Source organism: Drosophila bipectinata, chromosome 4, assembly GCF_030179905.1.
Source record: "Drosophila bipectinata strain 14024-0381.07 chromosome 4, DbipHiC1v2, whole genome shotgun sequence".
Classification (NCBI taxonomy): domain Eukaryota; kingdom Metazoa; phylum Arthropoda; class Insecta; order Diptera; family Drosophilidae; genus Drosophila; species Drosophila bipectinata.
Window position 1 is genome coordinate 646,257 of NC_091740.1, and position 27,263 is coordinate 673,519.

Below are 27,263 nucleotides of genomic sequence, written 5' to 3' on the forward strand. Positions count from 1 at the left end.
CTACAACCTGCAAAATCTTTTGCATCGGAAAATCACTGTTGAAGAGCCACATAAACGCAACGGTCCAGTGCAATGCACTAACTGTCAAGAGTATGGACACACAAGGTCTTACTGCACACTTCGGGCTGTCTGTGTAGTCTGCGGGGACGCCCACAAGTCCGCTTACTGCACTACAAACAAGGACAGTACCGTGAAGAAATGTGGAAACTGCGGAGGCAGCCATACGGCAAACTATATAGGATGTATGGTGTATACTGAGTTAAAGAGTCGCATGCGTCAAGCGACCGCAACGCGCAACCAAAATCCACAGAATGCGTACATTGCGCATGCGAATGCGTACAAAAACTACGCCAGACGTCTTCTTCGCCAAAGCTGCCAGATCCTCATTCGGTCCACTAAACACCACCAACGGCTTCTCCTACGCCGATGCTCTACGATCTGGAAGGGAAATTCCAATTCAGCCTAACTCTCAAAGCGCTCAACAGGCCCCAGAACAGCCACACAGCAAAATGGAAACTATGATGCTTACCCTCCAACAAAGAATGATGGAGCTTATGTCATTCATGAAAACGACCATGCAAACGCTTGTTCAAAACCAGAACATGGTGATACAACTGCTCGTAGCACAACAGTCTAAATAATCTATGCAGGCGCTACGAATATCAATGTGGAACGCCAATGGTGTCTCACGGCATAAACTAGAATTGTCACAATTCTTGACCGAAAACTATATTGACGTTATGCTACTGGTGGAAACGCTTCTTACAAGCAAATACAACTTTCATATAAGAGGCTACACAATCTACCGCACAGATCATCCAGATGGGAAAGTCCACGGCGGAACTGGAATTCTAATCAGAGAACCCATTAAACACCATTTTCACAAAAGGTTTGCAACAAACTTTTTGCAGACCACATCAATAAAAATTTAGTCAAGCAACGGAATCCTTTCAATCGCTGCCATTTACTGCCCTCCTCGTTTCTCAATCTTGGAAGGACAATTTATGGACTTCTACAATTCACTTGGGGATCGATTTATAGCCGCAGGAGACTACAACGCCAAACATACGCACTGGGGATCATGTCTAGTGACTCCCAAAGGAAGACAATTGTACAATGCAATTATAAATGTGAAAAATAAACTGGACTACGTTTCCCCTGGAAGTCCCACATACTGGCCAACAGACTCACGAAAGCTTCCATTGATTTTGCATTGACAAAAAACATACCTTGCAATATAATAAGTGCCAAAGCAGTCTCGGACTTATCATCAGACCACTCGCCTGTGCTTCTAACGCATCTTCAAAGCACAGAACTGGCCAAAACTGAACTGGCTAAAACACAAAAAGTACGTGAGTGCCCACATAGAACTCGCCCCGGAATAAAACATGCAATCGGACATCGACTACACTACGAGCGCCCTGGAAGAAGTACTCGTTGCGGCAGCTAAAATCTCTACTCCTCATGGGAAAGAAGTAGACCGAAACAAATACTTCAACTCTAATCACCAACTCGAACAGCTTGTGCGAGAAAAGAGGTGCACGCTACGTGATTGGCAAAACAGCAGATCACCAGCTTCAAAACAACGCCTTAAGGAAGCAACCCGATCACTCGACCAGGCTCTTCACCAACAGGAAGAAAATGCATAGCTGAGGTACATCGAGAATCTCTCGCCAACAAGCACAAAGTACCCCCTGTGGAGGGCCCACCCAAATCTTAGCGCCCCAATTGAAACGACCACCACGATAAGAAACTCTTCGGGATGCTGGGCTCGCTGCGACGAAGACTTAGCTGAAACATTCGCCACGCATCTCCAAAGTGTCTTCCAGTCAAACCCAGCCTCAAATTTATTCCTCCTGCCAGTAATTCAGTGAGATGCAACACAGCTACTTCGGGCGACTACACCATCGAAGCTGGAGTTTTACAAGGAAGCGCACTCGGACCGTGTCTATATGTTTCGTATACTGCGGATATTCCTACGAGCGCACAACTAACAACGTCAACGTTCGCCGATGATATCGCTATCCTTAGTCTCTCCAGATGCCCAACGCAGGCAACAACCCAACTGGCTAATCATCTCACAATAGTGGAAAGGTGGCTGTCCGACTGGCGCATTAAAATAAACGTACAAAAGTATAAACATATAACGTTTACTCTTAATAGACAAACATGCCCTCCGCTTTTACTAAACGGTATGCAGATCCCTAAAGCTAACGACGTAACGTACCTTGGCGTTCACCTTGATAGACGACTTACCTGGCGTAAGCACATCGAATGCAAAAAGATGCACCTAAAACTGAAAGCCAGCAGCCTCCACTGGATCATAAACTCACGATCGCCACTGTGCCTGGACTACAAGTTACTACTGTACAATTCAGTCCTAAAGCCAATCTGGACGTATGGCTCCCATAGACATCATACAGCGCGCACAATCAAAAATCTTGAGAACTATCACTGGGGCACCTTGGTATGTTCGCAACGAAAACATCCACCAGGATCTGGGCATCCTCGCAGTGAAAGACGAAATCCAGAAGCAAAAAGAGTCACATAAAGAAAAACTGTCTTCGCACCCAAATTTTCTCGCTCGTGGATTGACTCGGGTTTCTAGCGTATCCCGCCAAGACGCAACGACCTCCCAACGCAGCAATCGATTTTTAGAGCCGTCTAACTCCGTATCAGTCAATATGACTGTAAGTTAAGTTAAAAATATAAGATTTGATACACCTCTTGTTAATCTCGCAAAGAGAAGATTCAAGAATTAAAAGCAACGTTAAAAAAAAAAAAAAACAACAGAAATGTCGCAAGAGCAGATTCTAGCTATCGAGAAAGCCATGAAAGGCGCACTCGAAAGGCAACAACGATAATTTGATGTGAAGGTAGCCACATTGATGGCGGAAATAAACTTAATAAAAATCAAAACTCCAGATATCAAAACATATCAGGAGATTGCACCAGGAATAGAATGTACCAAACCGCTAGATATAGTAAAATCCGTCCCAGAATTTGAAGGGAAGCAGGAGAATTACGTCTCCTGGAGGCAAGCTGCCACAGCAGCATACAGGGTATTCGAGCCTTACGAGGGCAGCAGTCGATTCTATCAAGCAGTCGCAATCCTCAGAAACAAAATAAGAGGACCAGCGTCCGCTGCATTGTCTTCATATAATACATTTTTAAATTTTCATGCCATACTGGCACGTTTAGATTTCACGTATGTGGACAAAACTCCGACACATGTAATTCAACAAGAATTAAGTTTATTAAGGCAAGGAGATTTACCCTTACTTAAATACTACGATTAAGTAAAACGGAAGGTAACGATTTTAACAAAAAAAATTATTATGACCCACGAGGCTAACGCAGCAGCCGTTCTGAACCAAAAATTCAGAAACGACGCCCTGCATGCGTTCATATCCGGCCTAAAAAATCATTAAAGATGGCCGTATTTCCCGCGCAACCACAAGATTTGCCATCGGCATTGGCTTTGGCCCAAGAAGCCGAATCGAGCAACGAAAGAAGTGTTTTTGTGGCTAGTTTTCTCGACACAGCGGGGAAAAAGTAAGTAAACCAAACAACCAGCGACAAGCGAGTTGGAAGAATTGGTTCACAGACCAAGAACAAAGTCGAAATTTGGGGGCAAAGACACCTTACTTTGCCAGACCTCAAAAAGGAGGCAATAATCAACCCGGTTCTTTTAAACAAAGACCATATAGTAATACGGAAACAAACAAGGGCGGAACCAATGGATGTGGATACCTCATCCCGTTTTAGACAGCCTTCGGCATGGGTAGCAGGGCAATCGACAAGGACCCAACAGAAAATCAACTTCATGCCCGAGGAACAGTCCGACGAAGAAGACTACGATTCCGTTGCGCAAGCATGCACCACAGAAATAGAGGATATCCTGGATGCAGAGGACTCTATTAATTTTGTAGGGTAAAGTCCCACCTCCCGTACATTACGCGTACGCTGGCAGGAAGGGAAATAAAGCTTTTAATCGATACAGGTACCTCAAAAAATTATATTACTCCACTCCCGGGGCTGAAATGCGTCGTGGCTGTGGACACTCCATATAACGTAAAGTCAATCCACGGCATTACGAAAATCGAGAAGAAATTTTTTACTTCCATATTTAATATTAAATCACCATTTTTCGTTCTCAAAGTTCTGAAAGATTTTGACGGTATTATCGGTCTCGACTTTCTTAAACAAGTGAATGCGAAACTCGATTTTACTGAAAATATTTTCCACACTAATAATGGATCCGAAAAGATCCAGTTCGCTAAGGTAGAAAATGTCAACTTTATTAGTAAGAGTAAAAGCTGCCTATGACAAAATGATAGGGGAAAATTACAAAGCCTTCGCTGTTCGAAGCACTTCCTTTCAAGCCGGTGCCGGTGGAGCCGGTGGAGCCCCACCGCGGAGCCGGTGTACTCAAAGTCGTACCCGCACCCCATGATGTAACTGAGTTCGTCAACGCAGAGGTTAACCAACTTCTAGCGGACGCCGTAATAAGGCCATCCAAGTCTCTTTATAATAACCCAACGTGGGTTGTTGACAAAAAAGGAACCGACCAGAACGGAGTCAAGAAGAAGCGACTCGTTATTGACTTTAGAAAACTAAACGAAAAACCCGTAGACGATAGATACCCTATCCCTGCGATTACGACAATATTGTCGAACCTGGGCAAGTCAAAGTTTTTTACAACACTCGACCTTAAAGCCGGCTTCCACCAAATAGAGATGACAGAAAGAGGCCGACAGAAGACGGCTTTCTTAATAAATAATGGTAAATACAAATTCTGTAGATCGCCATTTCGACTAAAAAATGCTCCGAGCATTTTCCAAAGAGCTATCGATGATGTCCTACGAGATGGTCGACGATGTCATAATATACTCAAAGACGAAAGAGGACCATCTTAATGACATAAGATGGGTCCTAGGAAAACTTTTCGAAGCAGGTATTAGAGTATCTCAAAAAAAATCAAAGTTCTTCAAAAAGAGCGTTGAATACTTGGAATTCATACAGCGATTGCAAGGCCTCTTACTAGCATTCTTAAAGGCGAAAACGGTAAGATAATCAAATAACAATCAAGAAAAATAAGCATTGAAATGAACAAGGAACAGATGGAAACACTATACAGACTAAGAGAAATCCTAGCATCAGAAGATGTTTTACTTTCCTACCCAGACTATAAGAAACTGTTCGATTTAACAACGGACGCGTCAGGTTTTGGTCTAGGGGCGGTTCTATCGCAAGGTGGTCGCCCAATTACAATAATATCACGCACTCTGCGTGATAACGAAAAGAACTATGCAACCAACGAGCGGGAACCCCTCGCCATAGTCTGGGCACTACAAAACCTCCACAATTATTTGTATGGAGCAAACAATTTACAGATCTTCACCGACCACCAGCCACTCACTTACGCCGTCTCTGATAAATATCCTAACGCTAAACTAAAGCGCTGGAAAGAAATTATTGACGACCATGGTGCAAAAGTGATTTATACACCTGGCAAAGAAAACTTTGTCGCTGACGCGTTGTCCTGTTGTCAAAACGTTAACGCTTCAGAGGAAGAACAGGACTCCAATGTGGCTACCATACATAGCGAGGAATCGCTTACGTATACCATAGCTTCAACGGACACCCCGTTTAACTGTTTCAGGAATCAAATAATAATTAAAGAGAGTAACAGCTCGTCCGTAGACACGTTCATTCTGTTTAAAAGCAAAGTTAGACACATAGTAAAAATAAATGACCGCGGTAACCCACTGAATACCTTGCAAGAGGTGGTTAATGCCAAAAACGCAAATAGCGATGCAAAATTGTTTTCCAAAAGCGAAAACGATCTACTGCGATAACGAGAAATCCCTAAATTACGAGACCTAAAATCCATTCTCCTGAACAACTATAACATTACCGTTTCTAACGTACCACCTCTACACAGCACCTCAAACGGCCAAGTAGAGAGATTTCATAGCACCCTGGCCGAAATAGCACGATGTTTGAAGCTAGAGAACAATCTAATTGACACCACCGAAATAATTCTTCTTGCAACTAATAAATACAATAAATTCATTCACTTGGTGACTAACGAAAAACCCATAGACATTTTACACTCAAAATCTGCGGAATTCGAGGCAGAAATTAGCAAAAAAATTCAACAGGCTCAGGAGAACCCCACGAACACGTAAACAAAGATATGACTCATAAAACTTACCAAGTGAGCGATTAGGTTTTCCTGAAAGCAAACAAACGCCTGGGGAATAAGCTTACACTACTATGCTCAGAAGGGGTTATTGATGCAGACCTGGGGACCACGGTCCTTATTAAAGGGAGGGTGGTCCACAAGGACAATCTACGTTAATCGTCCTCACAAGATTTAGACCTACCCCTTTGTTCCTTTCTTAATTCTTTCTAGGTTACAGAAATATTTTTTAATATCATAAAAACGGCTATTAGGACGGACGCGACATTAAGACAAAACGATTACACGAACGCGGACTATATCCCGATAAAAGACAATGACATTGTAATCTGGGAGAATTACGGATACCTACAGCACGCAACGAACATGACGACCTACGAAGACTACGCCGACAAGACAGAAGCAATGACGAAGACATTCACAGAAGACCACAGAACACCGCTCAAGGTTATTGCAGGTATGCCTGACTTTAATGATTGGGAGCAGGTAAGATTTAATCAGAACCGGTTAATGAAGGCGGATGAAGGTCAGACAGAATTAAATATAAAATTTCAAGAACGTCTCGCTAACGCAATGAATCAGTTTCAGAAATACGAAACAAATAAAGAAACACACTTGTTAGAAATTATTTTAACAAAGAATAGAATCATCATTACAGACCTAGAAAACATCCTTATGGGCCAAACCCTAGCAAAATTAAAAATTTTAAGCCCAGCTATTTCAGATGGTGCCGACGTAAGCGAATTCAGAGACAAACAGCCTATTAATATTAATTAACGGAACCTCAATATCGGTGACTGAAAGACAACGGTAGGTGCCGCGTTCTGCAAGGAACTAAAAAACGGCACTTGTGCTCAACAGATAGTTTTTGGGGCCACCGCGCACTGCTCCACGCTCCCTGGTTATCTAGATCCAATCACCATTGTGGACCACGAAACCCTTATCATCAACGATGCCAACATAACTGACGACCAAGGCCGGGAACAAAACTATGCGCAATCCTGTGCATTGGCAAATATCACCTGAAGGCCAATCACCGCAAGAAATCGAGAGCCGACGACGATGTAGAACGAGTGGGCCCCTGGGACGACGACCATTTAAAGGAGGGAGGAGTTAACACGCGCAGGCAGAATTTAGGAAAAGCGCCCAATTGCACACAGGATCCGGTGGCCCGCACTCGTAACTAAAGAGGTGCTGACTACGTAATCCAAGGGCATTTGTCCGCGGACCGGCTCGGGCCCTTGCGCAACAAGTGATCGTTGCTGGCCGGATAAGGAATGCTGACACTGCAACTGGTCAACTGCGCCGCAGCCCAAGGAAGGCTTCGAAGTACAGCCCGGGTAGTATTTTAGTTCAGTCTTAAGTAGAACTCCGCAGCCTTATCTCGCGTTATATTTTATTCTATATTTGTCAGTAAAAAGCCTAACGGGCTTGTGCGAAACAAATTATCAATAAATATTACTTGTACTTTTTCCTTCACCATATCATAGAAAAATTTGTGACCAAATACAACTTAAGAATAAAATCGGTAAAGGTAACGATTAAATGGTAATATTGTGAACAGTTTCTGTGACAAGGGAAAATAATAATCAACAAAATATTTAAATTGTATCTTCATACATACAGCTCTAAAAAACTGTTTTACGAAATCTGGGTTAGTGTCAACTATTATTTTGTAAATTTCCTTTTGACGAATTGCTCGCAATACTTTTCGGTATGATTCCGGGTTGGCTTGCCTTATATACATTTCAGTTTTCGTCTCACTTGTGGAGTGCATCAGATTAAATAGGCCTTTAAGAAAAATAATTAATTCATGAAGCAAAGTATTAAAATATGCAGTAATATAATTTATTGTAATAATATTAATATATTAATATTATTTTAATTCTTAATTTAATTCCTTATTTTATTTTATTTTTTAATTTTTTCTTATAGTAATACAATTTTTGGGTGAGGCAGCAGCTGCCGCAGCGCTGCCGGCACACTGACAGTGTGAGCACTTTCAAATTTTTTTAGAAGCTCTCTCATTTGCTCTTATTTTGACTCATTTGACAGCCCAAACTTCAAAATCAAAATCTTTCCACTAAGCACAATTTTCTTAGAAAATGGGTTGGAAAAAGTTTTCTCCATAGAAAATATAGAAAGGAAAACGTAATTATACCCTTGCAAAGGGTATTATAATTTTGGTCAAAAGTGTGCAACGCAGTGAAGGAGACATCTCCGACCCTATAAAGTATATATATTCTTGATCAGGATCACCTCCTGAGTTGATATGAGCATGTCCGTCTGTCTGTTTCTACGCGAACTAGTCTCTTAGTTTTAAAGCTATCGTCTTGAAACTTTGCACACACCCTTCTTTCCTTTGCACGCAGTATATAAGTCGGAACTGCCGGGATCATCCGACTATATCCTATAGCTGATTGATCGGAAATGGTATAACTTTGGTGTTTTTAGAGTTAGAGAGTTCAAATTTGCATGAGAGCTATTTTTGGCAAAACATTACGTCATGCCAAATTTCATAAGGATCGGCCGACTATATCCCATAGCTGCCATATAACTGAACGATCGGAAATGGTATTTGGTAGATATATCAACTTTCGTATTTTTGAAGATAGAAGCTTAGGATTTTTTTTTCATTTTGTATTGTAATAAATTGGATTATATATTCCTATTCCCATAAGGATCGCCCAACTATATCCGATGTTTGCGATATATATCCGGTTTTAACTGCAAGGGTATATAAACTTCGGCTCCGCCCGAAGTTAGCTTTCCTTTCTTGTTTTTCATTTGTTTAAGAACTTTTGTTAGGAAAGCTATCTTTAAAATAAAAAACACTATTTAAGTGCCCATTCTAACTTTTGAATTAACGAAAAATGAAATAAAAATCTACGTTTTTTCGCTCAGTGAATTCGCTGCTCTCATTGTTTTTCTTTGCTACGCCTGCACTCAAATTTAAAACATGTGTGCGTTTTGCCCCCCTCTTCAATGCAGAAAACTTTTTCCAACCCAATTTCCAACCCAGAAAATTGTTCTCAGTGGAAACATGTTGATTTTTAAGATGTGGCGGTCAAATGAAAGCAAATGAGAGAGCTTCTAAAAAAATTTGAAAGAAACCCCCACACACACAACAGACCCCGCGGCACCACTGCAAAGTATTACTTCGCTGGGTTGCCTTATCTTGGCATTCTCCCTTAAGCGACGTTCATTTTCAAGTTTGCTTAAGTCGTCCTTTATATAAGCTATCAACTGTCTTACCCAGTCCCATTGCTCCTGTGAGCTACATATAAATTTTACAAGCAGCTCCGGAGCTGGTAGTGATCCAATCCTGTCACAATACCTCCTACAATTGTATAAAATGTGTTCTGGGTCCTCGTCTGCTCCTGGGCAGTTGGGGCACTCTGGACTATCATCACGTCCGAATCTGTAGAGGTATTTCCTTTACCCCCCCGTGGCCTGAAAGAAAATGGGTAAGTTGTTAACATACTTGGCCGTTATTTCTTCCGATCTAATCCTGGATGTTGGGGGTTAGCCTGTGTGTCCATCTGCCTTTGGTCGTTGAACCCCACCTCTTCTGCCAAATGGATAATGCCGCTTGTCGGGCTGACCTCTTGATAGCCTCGCGGGATGAGTTTCTTCTCCGTTGTTGAGTGATGCGTAGGTGCGTAGGGATCATTCCGGCTAGAACGAGGGCGGCTTCCTCCGATATTGTTCTGAAACCGGAATAACGCGTAGACCCACTAGTCGGTAGGATGTCCCTAGTTTCTTCCGAAGCCCCTGTTGTTTTCTGGCTAAAGCAGCCCATATCGGCCTGTACGCAGCGTGTTGCTGTAGCAAGACCGACGTGACTACCCTGGGTAGAAGGCGTCTCCTGCCTTCCACATTTGGCATCTTCCTTGAGAGTGCTCCTTGGATCCTGCTGCTCTTATGGTGGCGAATGGTGACCACGTCCACGACATGAAGTTATCCAGCTGGTTATGGACGGTAATGTACTCCACCTTCTTCCCGCTCGTTTTATGAGCTGTCAGGCCCAGTACGAAGTCAGACATCCATGTTGATATTCTTTGTATTGCTTCATTTGCCTTGGTTTCTACGTCCTTGATTTCCTTGGCCACCACAAGCAAGGCCAGGTCGTCCGCGAAGCCGATGAATTGGCATCCCTTCGGTAGTTTGGTCCGTAGTTCTTCGTCGTAGATGATGTTCCAACGAAGCGGTCTTAGAACTGATCCTTGCGGAGCACCCGCAGTCACCTCATAGGTTTTTGATCCTTTGTCCGTGCAGTGTGTCCTGTCTGAAAGCAGTGTCCTGTCTGTAAGGTAGCTTAATATTATTAGTTGCTAGAAGTGCCTGTCAAAAATAAAGTTGGTTGGCGTTGCGGATGTCTTGTGTTACCATCGCACAATACTCCTTTTCGGCCCATTTCCACCGAGTTCCAGCGATGGCTGCTCCCGCAGTTGGTCACGGCTTTGATGGCGTCCACCGTGGAGCGTGCCTTCCGAAAACCGTACTGTCTGACCGAGAGCGTTCCTTTCTTCAGCGAATTTTGAGATGCGAGTAGCGATGGTCATCTCAAAGACTTTCCCCACCGTGTCTAGGCGACAATGAGCCTGTATCCCGATGGGTCGTCTGTCGCCTTGTTTCTTTCGGCAGCCAAATGAGGTTCTGCCTCTTTCACCTTTTTGGAAAAAACGACCGTCCAAGCGAAGACCTTCGGTTTCTCCAGCATGGCCTGCATGAGGACGGAATTGGGCACTCCGTTTAGTCCTGGAGTCTTTCTAGCCTTAATCTTTTTTGTGTAGTTCAGGATCTCCTCATCAGCAACTGGCGTAAACGGCTCCCTATCGTCAGCTGGTATATTCTCCCATTTTGGCGGGTGCTTCGGAAACAGATACTCCATTATTTCGCTTAGTAGGGTAGGGTCAGAAATTGGGTTGGAAAAAGTTTTCTTCGTAGAGAATTGTTATGTATGCGACTGGATTCTCTCGTGCGGCGATCTCGTTCGACTGAAGTCAGTCTTCACTCAATCGTGAGCCACTGCAGATCGAGCTGCAGTCACGGCCATCCATCATTTCCCCGTCATTATAATACCCCCCAGTACTAATTGTTACTCCCATTTTCATTACTGAATTATATTGAATAAATTTAATATATGCTTGCGCATACATAAAATTGGCGACGAGGATGGGATTCTAATCCCCGAGCGTAAGCTAATTAAATTCAACAATTATCGTACAGGGAGAAAGAGAGACGGAATTGACGGTGACGAGTATTTACCGTACGTCCAATTGCGGTAGTCGTATTATTCTTGAAGCAAGCACATGGATAAGCGCCGAGCTTTCGGTCAAGCTGAGAAAAGCTCCGGCGAAGAGGTAAAACAAGAAATAAGTGATAATCAATCAACTCCACGAGGGAGTCTCACTGAGAGCGGCTGTACAGTTGAGCCAAATACTACGGCCAGTACGGATAAGCGGAAAGCGGTTTTCCAAACTTGCGGAGTCGCCATGGCGGGAGTTGGAACTCTGGAACCTTTCGACTTGCTAACCCCTGGGAAATGGAAGGCGTATCGAGATCGTTTCGAGCTGTACCTTTTAGCGAATGGCATCGTGGACAAGGATCGGAAGAAGGCGGCGTTTCTTACACTAGCGGGCGCACCCCTTTATGAGTTACTAGTGTCGTTAGCATCACCCAGGCAAGTCAGTGATTTGGAATTAACAGAAGTCTATGATATATTAACCAGTCACTTGGCACCACGCCAATCGGAGATTGCTGCATTCTACCATTTCCACAAGCGTGATCAGCAACCCGACGAGTCCGTCGGTAACTACATGGCCACATTAAGAAGCCTGGCGGTAGGGTGCAATTTCGGGCAGATGCTGGATCGCATGTTGCGGGACCGATTTGTGTGTGGCATGCGCGACGAACGTCTTCAGCGAAGCCTGCTAGCCGACCCCGAATTGACGGTGCAGCGGGCCATGGAACGAGCCGTCACTAGTGAAGCAGCCGCTGCGAGTGCGTTGTCGATTCGAGGCGACAATATCCGACGCCACGAGTCTTCGAGCACCGAGTCCATCCACGGAATAAGTTCGAGTTGTGCGGGTTGTGGGGGTCGGCACGTCCGTAAGAAGTGCCCGTTCCGCAACACCACTTGCCATTCCTGTGGTCGAACTGGCCACATACGTCGGGTATGCCGCAGTAACAGTCAAGCTGGGTCAACAAAATCGTCATCTCCTACGCCCAGTAATATGCGTAACAACAGGCCATCGCACGGACGCGTTCATCAAATAGTTCCGGTGGTCAGCCCCAAGAAATCTGTGGCCGTGATCATCAACGGTCGATCATGCCAGTTCGAAGTGGATTCCGGGTCGCCCGTCACCATCATGAAGGAGTCTTCGTATCGATACATCTGGCCAAATGGTAATCCCGATCTCGTCAAGTGCCACCTAAAGCTAAGCGACTATCAACGTAACCCCATTCCGGTCAAGGGAATCACCGACACGTCAATCCACTACAACAATCGCCGTATCTGCAATCTGCCATTGGTCGTCACGTCCGGCACCGGGACAAACCTTCTAGGATGCAACTGGTTTGAACCCCTCGGAATCCGCATAGAAGGCATTCATGGCGTGCAGTGCGGCAATGGTATCGCGGAAATTCTAAGAAAATTCGACCATTTGTTTTCATCAGAACTTGGCCGGTATACGGGGCCGCCAGTGGCCCTCAAAGTGGACCAGGAAGTTCCGCCGGTCAGACTACCACCGCGTCGAATTCCTTACGCACTCCTCAAGCCATATGAAGAAGAATTGGACCGTCTCTGTGCCCAAGGAATACTTGAACCTGCAGAGTACTCTGAGTGGGCCACTCCGACTGTCCCCATAGTCAAGAAAGATGGTTCCATTCGAATTTGTGGAGATTATAAGTCTACGCTTAACAGAGCGATACAGCCGCACTGCCATCAAATTCCTGCAATCAACACGCTATTAGCTTCGATAGAAGGAGGCTCAATTTTCGCAAAAATAGATTTGGCCCAAGCGTATCAACAATTGGTAGTAGACGAGAAATCGGCTTTGATGCAAACAATCGCTACTCACAAAGGAGCATTTAAGGTAACAAGACTACAATTCGGAATTTCAGCTGCCCCAGGAATATTCCAAAGCTGCATTAAAGAATACTGCAAAATATACCGGGCGTCCTTCCGTATTTTGACGATATTGTAATTATGGGTAAATCAGAAGAAGAACTTGCGAGTAGATTAGGCGAAGTTCTAGCCCGTATGGACCAGGCAGGATTACGTCTGCGCAAGGACAAATGTCAGTTTGGGGTATCTTCCATCGAATTTCTTGGATTCAAAGTTGACGCTCTCGGCATTAGGCCATCAGCCGACAAAGTTAGAGCCATCCATGAGGCGCCACCACCAAAAGAGAGAAAACAGTTGCAAGCGTTTCTGGGACTGACCAATTTTTATCACTCATTTTTGCCCCAGAAAGCCACCATTGCGGAGCCATTACATAGACTTCTAGACAAGAACGTACAATGGACATGGCGTCCAGAGCACCAAAAAGCATTCGCAGAACTAAAGAATCTGATCGCATCGGATGCGGTCCTAATTCATTACTCTCCGGACCGCCCACTGATCTTAACTTGCGATGCGTCACCATACGGGATAGGAGCAGTGCTTAGCCACGAAATGGAAGACGGAACACAGAAACCGATTGCTTTTTACTCTCGCACGCTGTCAAAGGCAGAGAGGAACTACTCCCAGATCGACAGAGAAGCGGTAGCCTTGGTCGCAGGTGTCAAAAAATTCCATAACTATTTATATGGAAGAAAGTTCACGCTTATTACAGATCATCGCCCACTGCTTGGAATTTTTGCGACAGAAAAGCCAATCCCTCAAATCATTTCCAACCCGATGATGCGTCGAGCAATATTTTTGAGAGCGTATAAATTCAAGTTGATTCATCAGCCTGGAACAAAAATAAGTAATGCAGATTTCCTAAGCCGCTGCCCAACGTCGGATATACACTATGAGCCTAGAACGGAAGAAGTTTTCATGATCGAATGGGCAACTGATCCCACTGTCACCGCGAACACCCTAGCTACCAACACGTCTAAGGATTGCAGCCTCAGAAAGGTGCTCAACTGGGTGTTAAGGGGATGGAGTAGTGCTAAAGTTCAGCGTAATGATGACCTGTACCCTTTCTTCGTTCGGCGAAACGAACTGACCAGTAATCAAGGAATATTATTTTGGGGTAATCGAGCAGTTATTCCCTTGACGGACAGCCAGGAAATTCTCTCTGCGTTGCACGCGCACCATCCCGGAATCGTTAGAATGAAGGCTTTAGCCCGCAGTTACGTCTGGTGGCCCGGTTTGGATGCAGATATCGAGAAGGATACGTCCGATCCCCCACGATCGGACGTACATCACTGGGAGTCTGCCAAGAAACCATGGTCCCGCCTGCACATTGATTTTGCCGGACCCTTCCGAGGGAACACGTTTGTGTTAGTCGTCGACTCTTTTACGAAGTGGCTTGAAGTCTGCCTCGTAAAATCGACATCCGCGTCAGCTGCAATCACCTTCCTTCGGCAACTGTTCGCCACCCATGGCATTCCGGATGAAATCGTGTCCGACAACGGAACTGCTTTCACCTCCGAGGAGTTTATGTTGTTTACAAAAAACAATCGGATCCGTCATATCCGATCCGCGCCGTTCCACCCTGCAACCAACGGCTGAACGAATGGTTCAAACCACGAAGAGTTACCTGAAGAAACTAGATCGTCAAACAGATGTCAACTTAGCGTTGGCTCGTTTCTTGTTTGACCAGCATACTACGCCCCATTCCGTTACGAAGCATTCGCCAGCGGAGTTACTATTCAAAAGGGAGCTCCAGACATTCTTTGACAAATTAAGTCCAGGCGAAAGATCATATGGTAAGATCTGCGATGCCCAAACTAAAAAGTCTTTTGTTACAGGCAGCCCTGTTTGGGTCCGAAACTATGCGAGCGGTCCCAAGTGGCTTGAGGGCCACGTCTCGAAGCGAACGGGACCGATTTCCTATTCGGTGTGTCTCGAGGACGACCGAACAGTCAGGCGACATCTGGATCAGCTGCGATTGCGCAGTCCTTCGCAGCAGCCAACACCAGAGCAGACAGCTTCACCAACTTGCTGTTCCACTCCAACCCCAACTGACGCAGTAGCTGGCGGATCCTCAACTCCAGCTGGGCCACAGCGCTTGCCTGAGCAAGACGGGACTGAAGGACCGCCACGCAGATCGGCCCGTGACCGTCGTCGGCCCCAGTTCTACGATCCGTCTGGGTGTTAAGGGGTGTTATGTATGCGACTGGATTCTCTCGTGCGGCGATCTCGTTCGACTGAAGTCAGTCTTCACTCAATCGTGAGCCACTGCAGATCGAGCTGCAGTCACGGCCATCCATCATTTCCCCGTCATTATAATACCCCCCAGTACTAATTGTTACTCCCATTTTCATTACTGAATTATATTGAATAAATTTAATATATGCTTGCGCATACATAAAAAGAATATAGATAGGGAAGCGTGGTTTTTCATTTGCTTAAGAAATTTTGCTAGCAAAGCTTTTTTTTAAAATAAAATACTCAATTTTAGTGCCCATTCCAACTTTTGAATTAACGAAAAATGAAATAAAAAAATATGTTTTTTTCGCACAGCGAATTTATGCTCCCATTGTTTTTCTCTGATACGCACACACTCAAATTTTAAACATGCGTTAGTTTTGCCCCCCACTGGTTTAAAGAGTTACTGAGAGTGCTTCTTGATCAACACAAGCGTCGTTTCATTTTGTTCCTGTCCCCTTGGGAATCCGCTTCCTATTTACCCCTCCAAGGGGTGTATGGCAAGTGTATGGCATGGTGGTCGCTGAAAGTGATAGCATCACTGACCTCGTATTAGTCCACTGCTTGCGAAGGTGATGTCGATGATTGGTCTACGCCCTGCATTGGTATACGTCAGCTTTTGGCCTTTTGGTCAAGACCACGTTTTGTTCCAGGAAAGTGGAACAGTGGAAAGCCGCAAAGTGTTCCAGGAGACTGGTGATTCTCTCATCTCTCATGCTCGGCTTCCCCACTCCGAAGACTAGACGTTGAAATCTTCCCCAATGACCACCAGCGATCTGCTTCTTGCATCCGCAACCAAGCAGGTCTCGATGTTCCCTTGTTACGATGTTACGGGTAAAACCTTCGTGCACCTGATGGGCACCTTTATTTATCACTGTGTTTCGCGCAGGTACTATATGCGGCTTAGTACCTGCATACTACACGTCTGTTCGCTTCGACCTCCTACCTCCAAACAGCCCAGCCCAATGCCTAATGGGCTCTGGACACACAATTCAGCAGCCTTCAGCTAGCCATAATCATGCAGCTGCTCATTTTCTTTGCTACCCAAAGAGCAGGAACGGTACGAAAAAATTCTCCAACTTCCAACCCGATCGTGGGTGTCGATCTGTCCAGGATGAAATGCGATTCTTTATGGGACAGCCCAAACTTTTATGCGGTCTGGACACACAATTCAGCAGCCTTCAGCTCTTCGAAATCAGCTAATACAGATGTTGCAGCCACAGAGATCATTTTAATAGCCATAATCATGCAGCTGCCTATTTCCTTTGCTACCCTAAGAGCAGGAACGGTACAAAAAATACTGAACTGAGGTCGCGGTGTGATCGACTGTGGCACCAAAACCTTACATGACAAATTTCATATGGATCGGCCGACTATATCTTATAGCTGCCATATAACTGAACGATCGGAAATGACCCAACTTTCGTGTTTTTTAAGATAGAAAGCTGGAACTTGGTACAGATTATATATATTTTATATACCAAATTTCATAACGATCGGCCGACTATATCTTATAACTTCCATATAACTCAGCGATCGGAATGATTTTTGGTAGATATATCAACTTTGGTATTTTTGAAGAAAGAAGTTTAGGACTTCTTTTTAGATTTTTTATTATAATAAATTGGGTTGTATTATCATATTCTCATAAGGATCGGCCAACTATATCCGATGTTTGTGATATATATACTCGGTTTTAGCTGCAAGGGCTCCGCCCAAAGTTAGCTTTCCTTTGTTGTTAAAATTTAATTTTTATTAATTTCTTACTGCACTATGCAACCAATTAGCTTATTCGCATCGCAAGCAAGTCGTTTTCAGCTTTATCTTCATCTCAGCGCGTACTAAAATGTTTTTTTTTTTTTTTTTTATTTAACGTTGCTTTTATTTTTTGAATCTTTTCTTTGCGAGACTAACAAGAGGTGTATCAAATCTTATATTTTTAACTTAACTTACAGTCATATTGACTGATACGGAGTTAGACGGCCCTAAAAATCGATTGCTGGGTTGGGAGGTCGTTGCGTCTAAGGCGGGATACGCTAGAAACCCGAGTCAATCCCCGAGCGAGAAAATTTGGGTGCGAAGACAGTTTTTCTTTGTATGACTCTTTTTGCTTCTGGATTTCGTCTTTCACTGCGAGGATGCCCAGATCCCGGTGGATGTTTTCGTTGCGTACATACCAAGGTGCCCCTGTGATAGTTCTCAAGATTTTTGATTGTGCGCGCTGTATGATGTCTATGTTGCTGCTGCTCGCGTTCCCCACAGCTGGGAGCCATACGTCCAGATTGGCTTTAGGACTGAAATGTACAGTAGTAACTTGAAGTCCAGGCACAGTGGTGCATTCGATGTGCTTGCGCCAGGTAAGTCGTCTATCAAGGTGAACGCCAAGGTACGTTACGTCGTTAGCTTTAGGGATCTGCATACCGTTTAGTAAAAGCGGAGGGCATGTTTGTCTATTAAGAGTAAACGTTATATGTTTACACTTTTGTTCGTTTATTTTAATGCGCCAGTCGGACAGCCACCTTTCCACTATTGTGAGATGATTAGCCAGTTGGGTTGTTGCCTGCGTTGGGCATCTGGAGCGACTAAGGATAGCGGTATCGTCGGCGAACGTTGGGGTTGTTAGTTGTGCGCTCGTAGGAATATCCGCAGTATACGAAACATATAGACACGGTCCGAGTGCGCTTCCTTGTAAAACTCCAGCTTCGATGGTGTAGTCGCCCGAAGTAGCTGTGTTGCATCTCACTGAATTACTGGCAGGAGGAATAAATTTGAGGCTGGGTTTGACTGGAAGACACTTTGGAGATGCGTGGCGAATGTTTCAGCTAAGTCTTCGTCGCAGCGAGCCCAGCATCCCGAAGAGTTTCTTATCGTGGTGGTCGTTTCAATTGGGGCGCTAAGATTTGGGTGGGCCCTCCACAGGGGGTACTTTGTGCTTGTTGGCGAGAGATTCTCGATGTACCTCAGCTATGCATTTTCTTTCTGTTGGTGAAGAGCCTGGTCGAGTGATCGGGTTGCTTCCTTAAGGCGTTGTTTTGAAGCTGGTGATCTGCTGTTTTGCCAATCACGTAGCGTGCACCTCTTTTCTCGCACAAGCTGTTCGAGTTGGTGATTAGAGTTGGAGTATTTGTTTCGGTCTACTTCTTTTCCATGAGGAGTAGAGATTTTAGCTGCCGCAACGAGTACTTCTTCCAGAGCGCTCGTAGTGTAGTCGATGTCCGATTCCATGTTTTATTCCGGGGCGAGTTCTATGTGGGCACTCACGTACTTTTTGTGTTTTAGCCAGTTCGGTTTTGGCCAGTTCTGTGCTTTGAAGATGCGTTAGAAGCACAGGCGAGTGGTCTGATGATAAGTCCGAGACTGCTTTGGCACTTATTAGATTGCGAGGTATGTTTTTTGTCAATGCAAAATCAATGGAAGCTTTCGTGAGTCTGTTGGCCAGTATGTGGGACTTCCAGGGGAAACGTAGTCCAGTTTATTTTTCACACTTATAATTGCATTGTACATTTGTCTTCCTTTGGGAGTCACTAGACATGATCCCCAGTGCGTATGTTTGGCGTTGCAGTCTCCTGCGGCTATAAATCGATCCCCAAGTGAATTGTAGAAGTCCATAAATTGTCCTTCCGAGATTGAGAAACGAGGAGGGCAGTAAATGGCAGCGATTGAAAAGATTCCGTTGCTTGACTGAATTTTTATCGATGTGGCCTGCAAAAAGTTTGTTGCAAACTTTTTGTGAAAACGGTGTTTAATCTCTGATTAGAATTCCAGTTCCGCCGTGGACTTTCCCATCTGGATGATCTGTGCGGTAGATTGTGTAGCCTCTTATATGAAAGTTGTATTTGCTTGTAAGAAGCGTTTCCACCAGTAGCATAACGTCAATATAGTTTTCGGTCAAGAATTGTGACAATTCTAGTTTATGCCGTGAGACACCATTGGCGTTCCACATTGATATTCGTAGCTCCTGCATAGATTATTTAGACTGTTGTGCTACGAGCAGTTGTATCACCATGTTCTGGTTTTGAACAAGCGTTTGCATGGTCGTTTTCATGAATGACATAAGCTCCATCATGCTTTGTTCGAGGGTAAGCATCATTGTTTCCATTTTGCTGTGTGGCTGTTCTGGGGTCTGTTGAGCGCTTTGAGAGTTAGGCTGAATTGGAATTTCCCTTCCAGATCGTAGAGCATCGGCGTAGGAGAAGCCGTTGGTGGTGTTTAATGGACCGAATGAGGATCTCGCAGCTTTGGCGAAGAAGACGTCTGGCGTAGTTTTTGTACGCATTCGCATGCGCAATGTACGCATTCTGTGGATTTTGGTTGCGCGTTGCGGTCGCTTGACGCATGCGACTCTTTAACTCAGTATACACCATACATCCTATATAGTTTGCCGTATGGCTGCCTCCGCAGTTTCCACATTTCTTCACGGGACTGTCCTTGTTTGTAGTGCAGTAAGCGGACTTGTGGGCGTCGCCGCAGACTACACAGACAGCCCGAAGTGTGCAGTAAGACCTTGTGTGTCCATACTCTTGACAGTTAGTGCATTGCACTGGACCGTTGCGTTTATGTGGCTCTTCAACAGTGATTTTCCGATGCAAAAGATATTGCAGGTTGTAGATTGGGTGGACTTCGTTCTTTTTCAGCGACTTTCCTTCTGGCTCGAGCTCGACCTTGAAGAGGGGTTGTGGCTTTTTATCTTTATTTAGAATGTTAATACCATTCTTGGCGGCGAAGCCCTTTTCTTTAAGGGCGGTTTTTATTTCCGCGGCGGTAACACCGGGTTCTATTCCCTTTACTACCACTTGTAGGCCCTTACTGCTTTTCAGCTGGTACGTGTTTTTCTGTACAGTGTCCAGATATTTGGACACGATTCGGAAGTGCTCTTCAGGCTTGGTTTGCACCTTTGTTTCATGGATGTTCCCTTTGATAAGCGGAACAACATGAAAGTTGTCACCGTTCCCGATCAACGACGCAATTTTGTTGACCAGGGCACTCGAGCTTTTTTCTCTAATATAGATTGGAGGGGGCTTGGGTTTTTTTGCGGTGTCTTGGGCTGGTTGGTTTTCCTCAACCTCCGCCAGTAGGGCAAATCTGTTAGTAGTGGATCTGTCTGGTTCATTATCGATATTCAGGACACGGTTAATTTTTGTTTTGTTTCCTGCCGGATTACTCTGCGGGCTAAGCTTGCGCTTAATTTGGATGTAGCGATCCATTCCAGTCTGTGTGGCCGTTACCGCTTTGGCACTTTCCGAGGTTGTTGTTTTTGTACTCGCTGTAGTCGTTGACGTCGCGGTACTTTGAGTTGCAGAGGTTTTCGCTGTTGTTGCAGAAGTTGTAGCACTGCTAGTTGTTGGTGCGAAATTTGTTTCCGATATTGGAGGGGGGTTTTACACTGCGAACTCCATGACGCGGGAGTCGGAGTGAGCAGAGCGGGTGAGCAAGACCGTGACCTTTGGGTTTCAACGGTCAGTAAAGCCGGGTTGCTTATAATCGCCGATTTTTCCACTTCGGTATCGCGGGTTGAACAGTAAGAGTAGAAGCCGTTTCTTTGGTTTACTGAACTTCTACGCTCGTTCTTTTGATCGTTGCTCAATGAGTCTGTTTCACGCGAAAAAATTTCGAGAATTCAAAATCTACCTATCCAACCAAATGGCGCCCATTACCGGCAGAGTCAGCAAGGCACACAGGGTTACCACTGTCCGGTTTTATCTGTCCGGTCCGTTATTGCGGTATGCATGATCCGTCCTTGTGTGTTTGTCGTATATGCGACATTAGCTCCCTGTGCCTATCTTCTTTCGGCCATGGTGTGCGATACGTCCCTTTCGGTTTCCTCGATACGGTTTCCTCGATTTGATAAGTTGAAAAGTCTTAGAAGAGGTTTGCACAGAGCCCTGGCGCAGTATTTTAGCACACAGCCTGGTACTCCATCGGGGCCTGGCGAATAAATGGGTTTTACCCTTAAAAGACCACGAAGCTGCACTTGCCTTAAGCTCATCACACCAATTTAGACTACCGCCATAGAACCCTCGCTCCGGCTCCGCAAATATATCAATAAAGAAATTTAATAAAACGCTTTGATTGTTTTATTGGAACTGGGAGCTTGACGGCTACCAAAAAGGCTTGGAAACTTAACAATATCTGAAGAACAAATTTAATGATAGCCTTTTAATCTGTGGTTATATGTGGCTATGGTCGTACTAAGGGAATTATAAAAACTTGCGTAGTTTTTTTTTTTTAATAAAAAAAAAGAATAATATAAAGACCAAAATAGTTGGCCGATCTTTATCATAGCTTTATTATAAACCCATTTTCTAAGACTGAAAAAATAAAAAAAATGTAATAACCTTCTATCATCCAAGCACAAAATTTGGTTCATTTCAGATAGTTCAGTTAAATACCTGTGTTAAGTTACCATGCGTTTCAATAACTGCAAAATAATGTTTCAAATTCCCCTTCCACAAATTTTTTGTCGCGGTCTTTCAGAATTTAAAATGGCTTGTGCATCAATTGGAGCATCAGTTGGCATTTCTGTTTTCATCATAAAGCTTAGAGGCCCAGACGACCGAGGGGCGCCCGAGAAACGAATAATTATTAAAGTTGTAATATGTAGCTAGGAGGAGTTAGTAAGGAAATTTAAAATTCTATACTTAAAATTTGAAGGAAAGGAGAGAGAAGTTATAAGGTAGAGACCATTGTAGTTCGAACATAAGACCCTAAAAGGGTCGTGCTGTGCATATGTCAAACTACAATGGCTAAGGAATAGAGAATTAAAGTTTCTAGCCCTTCTATTAGGAATGTTAAAATTTAGGCGTGTTAGTAAATGCTGGCTATCTACATCCCCGTTAATAAGGTTATAAACCCCGTTTATAAGGTTACCTAAGCTAGGTAAGTTTATAAGCAAAAGTCTGCTACTGTAGGATGGAAGCTGAAGATTTGCATCCCAGTATAGACCTTTAAGTGCAAATATTAAAACGTTCTTTTGTACGGATTCTATGCGGTCCTTATGTACACCATATTGGGGACTCCAGACACATGAACCGTACTCCAATATAGGACGGACCAAAGAAATGAATAGTGTTTTGGTTATGTAGGGGTCATTAAATTCTTTTGAATACCTTTTAATAAAACCAAGGACTCCTTAAGCCTTATTAACCATTAAGGAAATATGGTCGGCAAATTTAAGTTTGATGTCTAATAGGATGCCGAGATCATTAACCTGGGTTAATTTTTCTAAGGAAATCCCATTAATAGAAAAAGTAGCTTGCAGAGGGCAAGAACGATAAAAAGACATATGCTTGCATTTTCATCCATTAAGTATTAGATCATTGACTAAACACCATTTTTGAAAGTTATTAAGGTCAGACTGAAGACTGCAGTGGGCAGAGATGGATTTGTACTGAAGACAAAGCTTTACATAATAAGCGTAAATAATAACGGTGTTAGATGTCAGATGTAGCACGGACCAGACGGGACTGTATGTTTTTAAATAAGACTCTGTGTCCTTCCATCTAAGTAGCTGGAGATCCACGTTAAGAGGTCTTTAGGAAAACCCAGCATATTCAGTTTACTCAACAAGAGTGAGTGATTAACTGAATCAAATGCTTTGCTGAAGTTTGTGTAAATTACATCGGTTTCGAGGGGTTCCTAAAAATCGAGGTTTCCTCGATTTGATAAGTTGAAAAGTCTTAGAAGAGGTTTGCACAGAGCCCAGGCGCAGTATTTTAGCACACAGCCTGGTACTCCATCGGGGCCTGGCGAATAAATGGGTTTTAACCTTAAAAGACCAGATAATAAGTTGTTCTTAGAAAAAAACGGACAGAAAATAAGATAAACTGATTAAACGTTGTATGCGTAAGTCTGATCTGATCTGTTCCATGGCACACAGGAGTCAAATATTGTATTTAAAGCATAGATGGGCACGAAATCTAACGGTCGGAGCCGAAGCTTGGCCAAACAACAAATTACAGCAACAACCACCAGCGTCGCTGCCACGAGCCAGACAGAATGTGCGAGCAAAAAGAATACACTGACAAAAACAGTTTCAGTACATTTAATTTTTTATTAAATTTTAACTTATTAATTTTTCGTAGTTGATTGTATCATTACTTAAAGCTATTCTTAACATATCATTTAAATTCATATCACTTAGTCTATTCCTATATACAGTTTTAATAGCTTTTATATGGGAAAAAGCTTGTTCACAGACATATGTGCTCGCAAAGCAAGCCTCCAACTTAAGCATCGAACTTTTTAAAATTGGGTATTGATCTATGGGCACTGATGAGAAACGTAGTGCGATGTTGTGTTTCCAAAATATTTTATTGAAGTGGACTGTATGTACTATGCTGTGTGTTCACGGATTCACTGCTGAAGAATAAGTGACTTAAAAAACTAAAAGCGACGCAGCGCTCGAATGTGTATAAAGAAGCAAAAACTAACACTTAGAAAGACGACGCGTTGATCTGCATTGCCATGGCAACCTGAACACTGGCAACGCCGCCAGAATGGAGTCCGTTTCTCAACATCCCGGCCCGCCCTGAAACATCGTTTCTGAACAAGGTAGTATAGCAATCTTGGTTATGGGTCGAGTTGCTTCTCCTGTAGCAGTTTTCAATTTGACAGCCCGAACCATACCGTCAGCTCCAGGGTACGATGCGATAACCTTTGCCAGTGGCCAGGAAGCTGGTGGAGTATTCGAATCCTTGATGAGGACGACGGTTCCCAATTCCACATTCGGCTGCGGTGTTTCCCATTTGGGACGTTGTTGTAGCGTAGTAAGGTATTCCTGGTGCCAGCGCTTCCAGAATCCTTGGTAGAGTGCTTGAACGCCTTGCCAGTAGTCAAGTCGATTTTCAGGGATGTGGCTCAGGTCCCCTTCAGGAATGGTTGTAAATGATCTGCCTATCAACAGATGTGCTGGAGATAGATATGTGACATCGGTGTCCGGTGTATAGTACAATGGTCTCGAGTTTACCACTGCACTGATTTGAGCTAGTAAGGTGTGCATCTGCTCGAACGTCAGGATAGTGTTGCCAATGATGCGGCGCAGATGCAGCTTGACTGATCGAACGGAGGACTCCCATTTTCCTCCCCAGTGAGGTGCATACGGTGGAATGAAAACCCAGTGAATGCCTTCGTCTGCCAGAGTCTGTGAGACCAGGTCTCTGTGATTTGTAGATGCCAGAAGTTGTTGCATCTCATCCAGTGCTCGCTTTGCTCCGACAAAGTTCCTACCGTTGTCACTATAGATCTGTGCACATTTTCCTCGTAGAGACATGAATCTTCTGAGGGCTGCTAGAAATGCCTCTGTGCTAAGGTCAGTAGCGAGTTCCAGATGTAGTGCTGAAGTGACGAGGCACACAAAAAGGCATATGTATCCCTTTGACTTCTTAGCGTTGCGACCCTTTCGATCCTTAAGAACTATTGGTCCAGCGTAATCACATCCAGAGTTGACAAAGGGAAGCGATTGTGTGATTCGGATACTTGGCAAATCGGCCATGAGTTGATGCGTAGTATGATGCCTTTGACGAAAGCATCTGATACAGTTGTGAGTTACCTTCCTTATCAGATTTCGTGCACCAATAATCCAATAACGTTGACGAGTTATTACAAATAGTGCCGATGTACCTGGGTGCAAGTTTACCCAGTGTTCGTGTTCCAGGAGCAGCTTCGTAATGCGGTGAGCCTTCGGCAGCAGTATCGGGTGTTTGACTTCTTCCGGTAGTTTAGATTGTCTCAAGCGCCCGCCAACTCGTAGTAGGTCATCCGAACCAATAAACGGTGCAAGCTTTGATAATTGCGACCTGTTTCGCAGTGGTTGATTCGTCTGGAGAAGCATTCGGTCTTCTCCAAAGCACGCCTGTGCGTTTCTCAAGCATACAAGTCGGGCTGCCTTGATCTCCTCAAAAGACAGTGTGGTTGATTCCGCTCGGTTTCGTGTCTTTTTCAGTCGTCGGATAAAGCGTAGAACATAGCCCACGGTATGTACCAGCTTCTGCCAGGATGAGACGCGTTCAACAAGGTCGTCGAACGCTGAAAATGAGTCGTCCATCCTCTCACGAGTGAGCATGGCTGTGGTCCTCAATTCGTCTTGTGCATGATGGTCTGAAAACTTGGAACTAGTTTCAGAGTTTTGTACTTTAGCCGTGTACTCGTCATCGTTGAGCAGCCATGGTGGCCCGTTCCACCACAGGTGAAATTCTACTAGTTGGGAAGTCGTCATTCCCCTTGATGCGCAGTCGGCGGGATTCTCCTTTGAGCTTACGTGGTGCCAGGTATGTCGTGGCAACGTTTCCAGAATTTCCGAAGTGCGATTTGCGACGAAAGTTTTCATCTTCGATGGTGGATATGATAGCCAGGATAAAACAATAGTTGAATCGCACCATGCAATAACCTGAATTTCCTTGTGTCGTAGTCCTTCCTTCAGTGATCGTACCAGGCGACTTAACAGCAGCGCTCCACACAGCTCTAGTCGAGGTAAGGATTGTTGTTTCAGTGGTGCTACCCTGGTTTTGGCAGCCATCAACGAAACCGAATAGGTTCCGTCCTGGTTTCGACACCTGCAGTAAACAGCAGCAGCATATGCCTTGGTCGATGCATCGAAGAAGGCGTGTAGCTCCATGGAGTCCTCCTTGCTAAGGACAAATCGTGGTATTTGCAATTTTCGTAGCGTGTCGAGATCTGCTCTGCACTTGAGCCAAGGTTCGGCAATGTTTGGTGGAAGCTCCGAATCCCAATCGAGATCCAATAACCATAGCCTTTGGAACATGATTTTGAATTGTACCACAATCGGCGATAGTAGGCCCAGTGGGTCAAAGATACGTGCAACATCTGAGAGGATTTGCCTTTTGGTGCAGCTCGGATTTGATGTCAAGCCGGTTTGGTACATCAGCGTGTCGTCGGTTGGATTCCAGTAAATTCCAAGAACCTTTATCGAATCTTGTACTCGTGCGTTTCCCGTGCTGATAGCGTCTCTGGAATCGGGCTTACATATTAGTAATGAATTGGATACCCACTTGTCAAGGTCCAATTTGGCGTGTGACATCAGTTGTAATAGCTCATTCTTATTTGCTAGTAGCTCATCTTCGCGGTTCGCTCCAGTGAGTACATCGTCGACGTAGAAATCCTCTAGAAGAATTCTCGATGCAGTTGGATATTCGTCTCTGTAATCCTGTGCCAGTTGCTCCAATACCCTTACAGCCAGATAGGGCGCACAAGCTGTTCCATAAGTTACAGTGCGTAACTGGTAGTGCTTCAAAGGCGCAGATGGATGCTCTCTCCATAGAATTCTTTGGTAGCCTTGATGATCGGTGCTTACCCAAACTTGGCGAAACATTTTGACAATGTCTGAGGAGAATACATATCTATACATTCTGAAGCGGAGACAAACAGCAAAAAGGTTGCGCTGAATGCTCGGGCCAACGTGTAGTGTGTCATTCAGAGCCACTCCATTTGCGTCCTTGAATGACCCGACGAATACGACCCTAAGTTTTCGTCCAACTATAGGGTGATGGGGCAGATAGAAGAGGTTACCTGAATCGTTGCTCAATGGTTTAACTTCGGTCATATGACCAAGACTTAGGTATTCCTGCATGAATTTTACATACTTCTCTCGTAGATCCGGATTGCGCTTTAGCCGTTTTTCTACAGCCATGAAGCGAGCTTGTGCTCCTTGGAGTGTGTCTGCAAACTTCGGAT

The 27,263-nt window shown here is 44.4% G+C and overlaps 1 protein-coding gene across 7 annotated transcripts in view; it reads right to left on the reverse strand.

The window, feature by feature from the left end:
* The window catches only part of LOC108121638 (glutamate receptor ionotropic, kainate 2), a 270,475-nt gene that overhangs the window by 177,789 nt on the left and 65,423 nt on the right, over positions 1-27,263 (reverse strand). For 6 of the 7 annotated variants that reach the window (XR_011443565.1, XR_006246427.2, XM_070282470.1 and 3 more), the window contains exon 4: positions 7,833-7,999. The exons of the other annotated variant lie outside the window; for it this stretch is intronic. Coding sequence is in view for 4 of the 6 variants with exons in the window: in XM_070282470.1 (XP_070138571.1) it covers positions 7,833-7,999 (167 nt within the window). In the remaining 2 variants the exon portion in view is untranslated. The remainder of the gene's footprint in view (positions 1-7,832; positions 8,000-27,263) is intronic. 7 annotated transcript variants of the gene reach the window in all.